The sequence below is a fragment of the Chaetura pelagica genome, unplaced genomic scaffold (assembly GCF_000747805.2).
Source record: "Chaetura pelagica isolate M959 unplaced genomic scaffold, ChaPel_1.0 scaffold247, whole genome shotgun sequence".
Classification (NCBI taxonomy): Eukaryota; Metazoa; Chordata; class Aves; order Apodiformes; family Apodidae; genus Chaetura; species Chaetura pelagica.
Genome location: NW_009953958.1, coordinates 353693 through 365420, shown reverse-complemented (window position 1 = coordinate 365420; position 11728 = coordinate 353693). Strand labels below are relative to the sequence as shown.

General features: G+C 39.9%; 1 protein-coding gene across 1 annotated transcript in view; it reads right to left on the bottom strand.

Annotated features, from left to right (window-relative positions):
- MIPEP (mitochondrial intermediate peptidase) overlaps nt 1-11728 on the bottom strand; it is a 75160-nt gene that overhangs the window by 53083 nt on the left and 10349 nt on the right. The window contains exons 2-7 of the mRNA XM_010001904.1: nt 10917-11014; nt 8373-8546; nt 5967-6055; nt 4409-4495; nt 3422-3485; nt 2403-2585 (exon numbers count right to left, since the gene is read on the bottom strand). Coding sequence (XP_010000206.1) covers nt 2403-2585; nt 3422-3485; nt 4409-4495; nt 5967-6055; nt 8373-8546; nt 10917-11014 — 695 coding nt within the window. The remainder of the gene's footprint in view (nt 1-2402; nt 2586-3421; nt 3486-4408; nt 4496-5966; nt 6056-8372; nt 8547-10916; nt 11015-11728) is intronic.

Below are 11728 nucleotides of genomic sequence, written 5' to 3'. Positions count from 1 at the left end.
CAGCAGTGTGTCTTTGCAGCAAAGGCCAACAGCACACTGAGCTCTATCAAGAAGAGCACGGCCATCTGCTGCACGGATGTGACTGCTTCCCTGTACTTGTTACTGCCCAGACTGCACTTGGAGTACAATGTCCAGATTTCCACAGGACAAGAAAGACACTGACATACTGGAATGGGTCCAGCATAGGGCCACTAAGATGTTTAGGGGCTGGAGAACATGACAGAGAATCGAGGCTGAGAGAGCTGGGTTTGTCTAGCCTAAAGAACAAAAAGCTCAAAGGAGATCTTAATCTTTACCTACTCATCTACTGCTGAAGGGAGTGGAGAACATGCAGCCAGATTGTTCTTGGAGGTGAAGAGGAGGAGATGTAACAGACATGGGTTCAAAGATGAAAAATTCCAATTTAATATCAGGAGAAAAAAACAACAGTGAGGCTGATCAAACAGGCTGCAGAGACATAATGGAATCTCCATTCATGGAAAGTGTTCAAAACACAACTGGACATATCACTGAGAAACCTGATTTACTTGATCCTGCTCTGAACAGGATCAGACTCAAACTGACAAGCTTGAGAGGTCCACTCCAACCTACATCATATGATTCCCAAAGAGCCTCTCCAAAGATCTGGCTCAGTGAAGTCATACCTTCAGTAGCAATTCTATAGATCACACAGTTTCAGGACAAGAGTTTATAGATGACATGCAATAAGTTTTGTTCCTTTATTTACATCCTATCAGTGCCATAATTTAATGGATTTAAATTTCTTACAGAAAATTAACATTACAGCTTGGGTTCTACCACAGTAAGCTTCTCTGATTTTTTGTGACAAGTAAGATTTCAAATTCACCTTGGTTATTTAACTATCTACTAAGTGAAAACAGAATACTCAAGTCTTGTAATACTCTCCTGACCCTAGTGTTTTATCTAAAAGACTGAAAGAAATCACTGCCATATTTCCTATTGCCAGGAATTCTCCCTTTCCAGCTGCAAGACTTTGCATTTGTCCTTCTTGAATTACATAAGGTTCACACTGGCCCAACCCCTAAGCCTCTAGGCCACTCTGAATGTCAGCCCTGCCTTTCAGTGTATCAATTATTCCTCTCAATTTGCTATCACCTGTTAGCATGGTAGGCAAGCACTCACTTCTTCTAGGACATTAATAAAGATGTTAAACAGGAGAGGTCGTGGGACAGACCCCTGCAATACTTCTTTCATCACCAGCCTTCTAGTAGAGTACAACACTTCAGTAACTACTCTCTGAATCTGATAATGAAATGAGACTTTTTTACGTATCTGGCTGCCCAGCAATCCAGACTGCAATCTTGTAACTTGGATCACTCCAAAAGCTTCCTAGGGATCAATGTGAAGCGAAGCTAAATGTAGCTCCCCAACTTGGGGTTTTTTGGTCTTTCTGAAGGTGGATGGAACATATTGTTTTCCAGTCACTGGGATTCCTTCCTAATTATCACACCCTACCTTCACAGCAAGCCTTTCAATGGCCATAGGCAGCTCTTTCTGGACCTTCCGATGCATACCATCTGGTCCAAAGGACTTGCACAGGTTGATCTCTTAAGTAATCCCAAACTAGATCCTCACCTACTGCTAACTTTCAGCTCTTTCACAAAGCAGAGTGGGCTGACAGAACTCATTGGTGAATACTGAGGCAAATGAAGCAATCAGCATCTCAGCCTTATCAGTGTCTCTTGCCACTTGTCACCCACCTCACTCAGCACTGAGCCCACCTTTTCATTATCCAGTCTTTCAGTACTAATGCAGCAGGAGCTGCTTTTCTTGTTGCCTTTGATGTCCCTTACAAGTCGCAACTGCAGCTGAGTTTTGACCAGACATCATCCCTGCATGTACAAGCAGTATCTCCACTTTTCTCCCTTGTAACTTGTACCTGCTTCCACCTCATGTCTGCTGCCTTTTGGAGGTGAAGTCCTGTCATGAGTACCCTGCTTGCCAAGCCTGGTTCCTGATACATCTGCTTGGTTTTCTAAGGATCAGAGTGCACTGATACCAAGTATCTTAGTATCCTCATGTGCTTGCAGGATGCTGTCTTTAAAGAACTACCAGCTTTTTTGAGCTCCTTCACTCTTCAGAGCTGTATCCCATGAGATCCCACCTCCCGGTTTACTGAATAAGCTGAAATCTGCTTGCCTGAAATTAAGGGCCTGTATTCTGCCCCTCTTCTTCTTCAATCCATTCAGGATCTTTGCGCCCATTGCTTCATAGTTCCTGTAGTCAGGGCTGTCACTGATTATTATGTTCTAAAACAGTTTTTCCATCTTAGTCATAACATCATAATCATAAACCATATCAATTTTCATCAATAACAAATAAAATAACTGATAGTCACTTTTGTTATAAAGTATGCCAAAGCAAATTTGGGGAATACACACCAGATCATCAGGACAATCAGCATGCAGACCAGCAATTTGTAAGTAATTGCCTTCAGCTGTAAAATTATACCGAATATGCTCTGGCAAAACATGCTTGTCAATCTTGTTGGGAAGGTGAGTTCCTGTCAGAAATTCATTACATAAATCCAATATTCTGACATTGAGGTTGACTGCCTTCTTACGCTGTAAGAAAAATAAAATACAAAATACATCATCTCTTCACATAGTACAAGCAGAACATAAAGTTTATAAAACCTTAAAGGATGTTTCCAGAAATTGAGTAGAAAATACAACACTTAAGATGAGACCTACAGCATGAACAAAATCTTAATGTAGAGATGAAATCAACAAGATCAGATGCTCATACAGATTAGAATCTCATGCAGGATTGAAATTTGAAAGAAAATTATTATGTATTTGCAGTAAGAAAATGTACAGTGGAGGTTAAACAGAAATTACATTAGCTTTGCTAGATGCTTGGGAAGCACTTCATAAACTACGTCTAATGTGAATGGAACATAAAACACAGAAAACTTTTGGATATAGGAGCACCAAAGGAGAGCATGAAGACACACCTGATCCCTTCTAAAGCACTCAACTTGACTAATCTGTCATCAGTGCACAGAGTGCTGCTTTTCCCCTTCTGTAAACATGTTAGATGTTTAGACATGTTCAGACATCTAAGCAGCTGTTTTAAATATCTGATGCAGACATTAATCAAAGACAGCAAGATCCCAGATCTTGCTTTATAACTCTTCAGAACAGACAAAGGAATGATGAGAGACAAGTGGGAAGAACAGCCAATTAATATCTAAAATAACATTAAAAATCCACACTTTAGAAGTGACTTAAAATACACAAAATCTAATCACTTCTGAGAAGATGAAATTCCACAGAAGATAATGGGTTATCTTGGGGGACAAACTGGTCCAGAATCACATTATTAATGTCCCACGTTTCATTCTCTGGTCTTTAGTATTTAGGCAAATTTCTGTTCATACATTGTAGCAAAAAATTACCTTTTCTTCATCCAAATGTATGCCACTGATCTCAAAATCAAACATAAAAAGTTCTGCCACTCGCCTAAAAAAAACAGTAAATCCCTGTTAAAACAGCCTAATTTGATAGCAAGCATAATTTCTTAGCAGATTTTTCCCTTAGCAGTTATTTAGGTTTCATGTCTTTTGCAGAGAATAACAACATAGTTATACAAGTATTTTCATTATGCACAGACTTCCTGTGTTTAAGTCCTAACAGTTCACTCATTGAAATAGAATTTTCCTTTGTAGTTACTTTAGTCATCTGCATTGAAAATATCCTTCAGAATAATTCCGCTACATTAATCTAAATGTTTAACCAATTTGTACAAATTACCATTTTAATTTGACACTTCATTTATTCTCATAGATCTGAAACAGACCTCTTCAAATCTAACATCCATATTTGTGGGGAAAGACGGAAAAAGAAGTAACTTCCTCAAACATTAAGCCTGTCTAACCATGTCAGTAAGTAAATAATTCAAAACTATAACTGAATATGCAGCTAATAAAACATTTTACAGCAATCATAAAGCTTTAAATAAATATACAGCTAATATGATTTTGAAAGATATAAATAAGTTTATATAACTTTATTTCAGTTTACAGAATCTGTTTCCTACCTTTCCTGCTAAAAGCACTGAGATATATGCCACAGTACAGCACCTCATTTTAATCAAAATGGTGTTACTGAAGAAAATCTTAAGTTCTCATTTTCTTGTTTATGGAGATTTCAGTTATTCAGCTTCCATATATCTTGTGCCCTACAGTCAAAGAGACATCCTCCAAGACTGCACAACTACAAACTTCCTAACTCCGGTGCACATAATTTAGTAGTGACTAATAATTTAGTAACAGACCTGTGCTGTGTTTTCTGGTCACATTAATTAATTTAATAAAACATAAAAAGCACAATAAGGAATTACATATACAATTTAAAAATCTACATCTATAAGCATTAATAAGTACCTGGTTTCTGGATCTAGGGAACCCATAACAATTTCATCAGCTAGCAGACGTCTCAAACTCTGACACAGGTCGACATCTGTATTTAATCTGAAGAGATACAGAGTAAAAGAATCATGCAACAGTAACATTTCAGTCTCTTGATATTACTCATGCAAAGGCAGAGCTTAGTATCTACTGAAACAACATCAAAACCCAAGGCCTATATTTTCAAAATGCTTTCTGGTTCACAACCACAAATAGTAAGTACAAAATCTGAATACAAAGGATGCGTGGACAGACTGGCATGGAAACAGGTCTTGTGCATCCAATAGGAAAATACTTCTGGGTGGCATTTTGTCACAAATACAAGCAAGTCTAAGACCAACAGGTTAAGGCTACATAAAGGTGGGACAACTGTGTTCTAATCCTTCTTTTGAAAGGACTCCACCATAGGATATAGATACTAGGAAGAAATTCTTCACTATAAGTGTGGTGAGGAGCTGGAATGGGTTCCCCAGGGAGGTTGTTGATGCCCCATCCCTGGAGGTTTTTAAGGCCAGGTTGGACAAGGTTTTGTGCAACCTGGTCTAGTGGTAGGGTTCCCTGCTCATGGCAGGGGGGTTGGAACTACGTGATCTTTAAGGTCCTTTCCAACCTTAATGATTCTACGATTCTATAAAGGAAAATCTGTGCTGAATCTGTGCCATGATATAAACATGCTGCTGGCTTTCACGGACGCAGATAAGAGCTTACTATCCCCAAAACGTTTCCAGATGCTCATCACTGTCCCGGTGCCAGACAATACTATGTCCATCAGATTTGCTGGCATGTTATCTACAAGCATGTATGTCGACCTGGACTACTGGGTGGGAATCTCAGTGAAGAATGAAACACACACATATACATCAGCATAGCTGTGGTGGGGAGCAGCCCTCAGTCTGACAGTCTTGAGCACTACCTTCTTAAATCAGGTGCAGGAAGCCTCATTTGTAAAATGAACTTAATAACTACCAATACTCAAATCAGTGACAGAAGAACCATTGCACCATGTCTGTATTTCAGAAAAGGCTCTGTACAGAAGATGATAAATGAGAAGTCCAGCACTCTGTCAAGAAGTGGCTAAGAGCAGACATGTATTGTTAGTTCCTGAGGGATACCATTTACCCATGAAAATGAACATTCAACAATAGCTAGTTTCGAGTATTTAACCAGTTTATGAACCTTTCAGGTTAATTTGTGAATGCTTTCTTCTTTCTACATATTTAAATTTTGAAGTAGTACTCAGATATTATGTAGCTTTGAGTCTTTGATGGGTTTCAGTGACATGGAGTCAACTGATAGCTTAAAAACTGTTCAGAACATAAACTGAAACTAAAACAGAATAACCTTTCATGAGATACTATAATGAAGCTCAATCCTTTATTATACGTAAAGCAAGATTGGCACTTCATTCTCAAGAGCAAATCCTTCCTATATATTTTTTTTCTGATTGCTGTTTTCATATAGGATCGTACAGTAATTTTCAAAGATACATTTGGAAATAGAAAAAAAAAAAAAGATAAAGAAGAAGAAAACATACTTCTCTACCACAGTACCAACATTCCTGCAAGCTTCTTCAGCAGCCTCTCTGAATGCAAAGTCAGGATGGGCAATTTTCACAAAATCAGCCTGACAGAAGAAGAAAACAGTAAGACAAAAAGACAAATAAAAAAGTATTGAATTAGAAACAAAGTTGCACTCAATAGTTGTTTTTTTACATTAACATTTATTTCTACAGTTCTGTGCAATCTATTTGCAGAATCTGCAGAAGTTTTTCTAAAATATAAAGCTTATTGGAAAACTGTTCCTACAACTATTAAACCAGGCAATGAATGTGTCTTTCAAAAAAATGTCTTTAATCCATACTCTTCTTAATAAGTTTTTAGTATGGTGTATGTCTTAGAGTCCTTACAACACAGGGATACTCCAATGTATTTAAATGTTATTACATTCGATTTTTAGAACGAAAGGGAGTGGAACATCTCCCTTATGAGGAAAGGCTGAGGGAGCTGGGTCTCTTTAGCTTGGAGAAAAGGAGACTGAGGGGTGACCTCATCAATGTTTACAAATATGTAAGGGGTGAGTGTCAGGGGGACGGAGTTAGGCTTTTCTCAGTGATGATCAGTGATAGGACAAGGGGTAATGGGTGTAAATTGGAGCATAGGAAGTTCAAGGTGAATATCTGAAAAATTTGTTTTACTGTGAGAGTGACAGAGCACTGGAACAGACTGCCCAGGGAGGTTGTGGAGTCTCCCTCACTGGAGACATTCAAAACCCACCTGGATGAGTTCCTGTGTGATGTACTCTAGGTGACCCTGCTCTGGCAGGGGGGTTGGACTAGATGATCTCTCGAGGTCCCTTCCAGCCCCTAAGATTCTATGATTCTATGATTCTATGAATGAAAATTAACCGTTAAGAAGAAGGCACACCACCAAATACGCATAGAGGGTTTGTTTGCAAACCCTTTTCAATCTTGTGTATAGACCATCAAGTTATGCTTTGACATCATTGCCTCGTAGTAATATGTGTTAAGAGAAAACCTAGAAGTTCTTTTGGATTTACATCAGGGATTTTGACTTCTGGAATTCTAGTAAGTTTCTGCATACTTAAAGGAGTTCAGAAAGCTAGAAGGGAGCTGGGGAGCTAAAAGGGAGCTAAATGTTTCCATGACTGCTAACATGAATTCAGGGAGGTTCTGGCATTAAAATGATAAAGAATTAAAGATTAGGAATATATTTAATTAAAGATTAGAAATACATTGAAGACATTCAGCTTGGTTGTACAGAAAGTCCATGAAACAAGATTGACTTTGTTTAACAGTATGATTGCAGTTTGATTGAAAAGGCAAACTTAGAAATGCTACACTCTTCAGATTTTTACCTCTTAGAATCCATGTTTAAAATACTGTATAATACTGACAGAACAGGTGTTGAATGGTAGATCTTAAAATCCCTGCCAACAGATAACAATTACCAAAATGTTTCTAGACAGATCTCTGCAAGCTCTGCATCTTTGAACCCAAAAGTATCAGCAAACTGATACAAAAATATGAACACTAAATTCAGGCATTTGTGGTTTAGTTAGATATTGAATGATTAAGAGAAATTAGGCATAGTCTTTATAAAACATAAGAGACAAAACAAGAATTAGTTACTCAACAGAGCATGCAAGTGCTTTCAGAAGGAAAAAGTGACTGGCACAAAAGACATATTGAATCTAGAACAGAACTGAGAACTGAAAACACACATAAAATCTAAAATAAAAAAATCAAAGTAAAAAAATTCAGTGACCTATTTATTAAGAACTGATTTCAATATAAAGGTTGGGTCTGTTTCCTTCAAACTAGGAGTGACGCTTTAATAAAAGATACACTTCAGGCTAACAGTTTCCAGAGACTAATACAGAGCTGTTAACATTTAGTAATACAGAATATCAGACCAAGTACTGTAATTCTGTGGACCACAGACACTTCAATGTAGGAGATATCTGCATTTTTTCCTGTTAATTAAAGGCGATACTTTAATCTGCTGGTTTTAATCTGTAAGTTCTTTATAAATCTTCACCCATAAACTTTCATAACTTAAAAACATCTGTATTGCAACCCTAGCTTTAACTTTGAGAGCAATCTCCCGTTTTCCATAACATAAGTGATACTGGAAAGCTGATTTCATGACTGTTTTTCTTGTTGTGGCCTTTATATTATTTTTATTGTCTTAAAATTAACCAGACAGTTTGACAGTATTTGAAGTTACCCATCATTCAGTAAAAACCTCTGTAATTAACTTTCAATCAATTTGATTATCTCTCTTAACACAAAATCTAATTGAGCTGATCTGCTATTTGCTGCAGCACAAAAAATCATAAAATGGAACAACATGGTGTAAGGTTATGAAGACAGTCAATTTAATAGAAATTGCTGCAACTAATAGTCAAAAAAGTAACTTACCAAGTCTGCTACTCTGCACAAGGCATCTGAAAGCTGATCAAAGATCATTACGGTCTCTGGCCCAGGTGGTGTTGAACATGCCTTTTGGACTAGCTGTTCTGATTCTTGCAATGCTTTGTCCTGTGCTTCTTGAAATCCTTCCGGGCAGCTCAGTTCCGGAACACCAAACAGACCCTGCAGTGCAGAACACAATGAACACTCATCACTATCACCCTCCTCAATTTCTGCCCCTTTGCTTCAGAATGGAATTATCATGACAAAATTTTACCAATACAACCCTAGTTAGCATATTGTGACACCTCACTAAAACATTTCCACACGGCTGTGTGGAGAGAATAGTCACAGAATCGAACAATACACTAGTATCACAGGAAAACACCCCCAGTTCCCAGAGCAAAATCTCACTGAGGTTCTCTTAGCCAGGACTGTTCTCGGCAAACCTTAAGAGTTAGGCATCAAATGCTCACAAATTCTTCTCTTCCACCCCATAACATTCTATACCATCATTTTCTCAAAGCATTTTTTATCTGGCTTCCAATGCCTGGGCACCAAATGAATCATCCAAAGTCCATTTACATTCTGAAATGAGGGAAAACCCATCCCTCTGAAGCAAAAGAAACTTATCAAGGAATATGAGGGCTAAGCAGGGGTGTCAAAACAGTGAATGTGTTGGCCAGCAGCCTCAGATACCAACAGATTACAGGCAATAGGGAAATTGTCTTATGGTCACTAAATGAGCTTCAAACACTGGAACTAGATCTCAAAGGAATGATCAGCAACAGCTCAAAAACTGAATAGCTTCATTTCTGGATTCTTACTGAACCTCCAACAGGGCAGGGTAAACACACTGACTGGGGCAGGGTTGACAGACACAGAAGTTCATTCTGCATTTGGGGAGGAGAGTTGAGGAGGTCCTACTACAGATCACACAAAATTGCTATTCTACCTGCTAGAGAAGTTCCATGATACAGACCTAGAACAGTAAAAAGAAAATTAAGATAAAACAGCATCTCTGCAAGCAAAACACTCCCTTTGCAACTGACCAACTGCAACATGAGCATCTTCTTACCTCCTAACTACAGCATCTAACACTACAAAGTACACAATTTCACACAACAAATTTAACCTTAGCATCTACAAATCAAAATCCGGATTATAAAATCTGCAGGCCAGTCACTTTACAATGCCCCTTCTGCAGACTCCTTGTGTTATAGCAGCCAGGTGCAGCTTTGCGTGTAGCTACAGAACTGGACACAGTACTCCAGGTGGGATCTCACAGCAGTATAGTAGAGGGGGAGAATCACCTCCCTTAGCTGCATTAAAAGAAGTGTGGCCAGCAGGTCAAGTTGAAAGCGCACACTTCCAGCCCACGTTGAGCTTCTCATCCACCATCAACCCAAAGTCCTTTTCCTCAAGGCTGTTATCAATCCATTCTCCACCTAGCCTGTACTTGTGCTTGGCATTGCCCCGACCCAGGTACAGAACCTTGCATTTGGGTTGAACTTCATGCAGTTTGCTCAAGCCCACCTCTCAAGCCTGTCAAGGTCCCTCTGGATGGCATCCCTTCCCTCCAGTGTGTTGACTTCACCACACACTTTGGCGTTGTCAGCAAACTCACTGAGGGTGCACTCAATGCCACTGTCCATGTCTCTGACAAAGATGTTAAAAATCACCTGTCCAAGTACCAATCCTTGGGGTACACCACTCATCACAGGTTTCCATCTGGACATCAAGCCGTCAATCATCGTACTTTGAGTGCAACCATCCAGCCAGTTTCTTACCCAATGAGCGGTCCTTGTATGGAATCTGTACGATTCCAGTTTAGATAGCAGGATGTCATGTAGGACAGTGTTGAAAGCTTTGCACAGGTTCAGGTGGATGATGTCAGTTGCCCAAATAAAATGAAAAACTGCAAATTGACAGCTTGTCTGTAAAAGTATACATTCTGAATCAAAAGCATCCCTAAAGGAAGTATTTGGGACATTCCAAGCTGTTTTTTCCTATTTTCTTTCTGTCACAGCTGTCAAAACTCCTGCTTTTTTTTTTTTCTTAATGCTCTTACTATAAGCTCATCACCCCAAGACAGAAATCCTTCCCTCACACTTCCCATGTTTTAACTTATTATTTGGGAACTGGACTAAAATTAACACTGAAAAGGTATTTATCTATATATACACACACACGTGCACCACACCACCCTTCAGTAACGGCTGCTGTATGAGACTGTCTCTCCACTCAGATCCTCTGCCAGATGACACAGTGTCCTGCAATGTCCCAGAGAGCTCCTGGCCTTCTGCTGCTCTGCATCACCATTCACACTCCCGGTGAGCCTCTCCTGAGCATGCAGACCCCTGTGAATAGGAGGTAACTTCTCTTAAAGATAAATTAGCCATGGAGCTCCTCTTCCATACGACACCAAGCTTTACATAAAAATTTAAAAATTACCAAAAAATGAAGCCTGGTGGAGGTCTCTGTGTTCTTTAACAGCATGCCACGTGGCTGCAGCATTATTCACTTTGCTTGACATCAGCACTTACATCCTACCTGTCCCAGCCTCTTTGCCAGCCTGAAACACACATCTTTATGCCCAAAGATCTCTATATCCTCCTCTCCATGAACCAAGTGAATCCAGAATTCATTCCCTAGACAAGGCAAATTTAACTGAATTATTTCCTAGAGCAAGACTTGAAGCAGTGTGCTCACAGAGGCAGGACAGCCAGAAGAAAAGTTTCCCAAACAAATGCTAGACAGAGGTCAGATTTGTCCTCACTGAACCCCTTAGTCCCAGAGTTCAACAGCTTCACCAGCCTGGGCACCACGGCAGGAATGGCTCTGTCAGCACCTGGACTTGACAGGTTTCAGTAATCTGCACGCAGTGTCCCTGAAAGCACACACTCTCTGCTGCCCAGGAACTCCCCTCCCTGGACTCTTATTACCAAACACACCTGAATTCCCTTAAAAAGAAATAAATCAAAAAGTGTCACCAGCCCAGAAAACAAAGGCTTTCTTGCCACAAGCGCGTGTGAGGAGTGACCCCCCCAGGAGGTGTGAGCAGCCTGACCCTGAGGCACCGCCGGCTGAGAGTGGAAGGAGCAGAGCATATATTTACGCTTTTATGGTTTCCACTGAGGCCCTAAGCAACTGTTGCAGTAAACAAGGCCGTGATTTTCAAACTCCTGTGTGCCTAGACGACAGAACGGTTTTGGCTTGTGAGCACCGAAACAAATCGTTACACACACGCAGCCGTCACACCCTGGGTGAACAGCTCGGCCGTCCCCGCCACCGCGACTTAGAAGTTTTAAAACACAGCGCTCGACACGAGGAAAGCAGGCGCCAGGCTGGGCCCACCAGGCCCG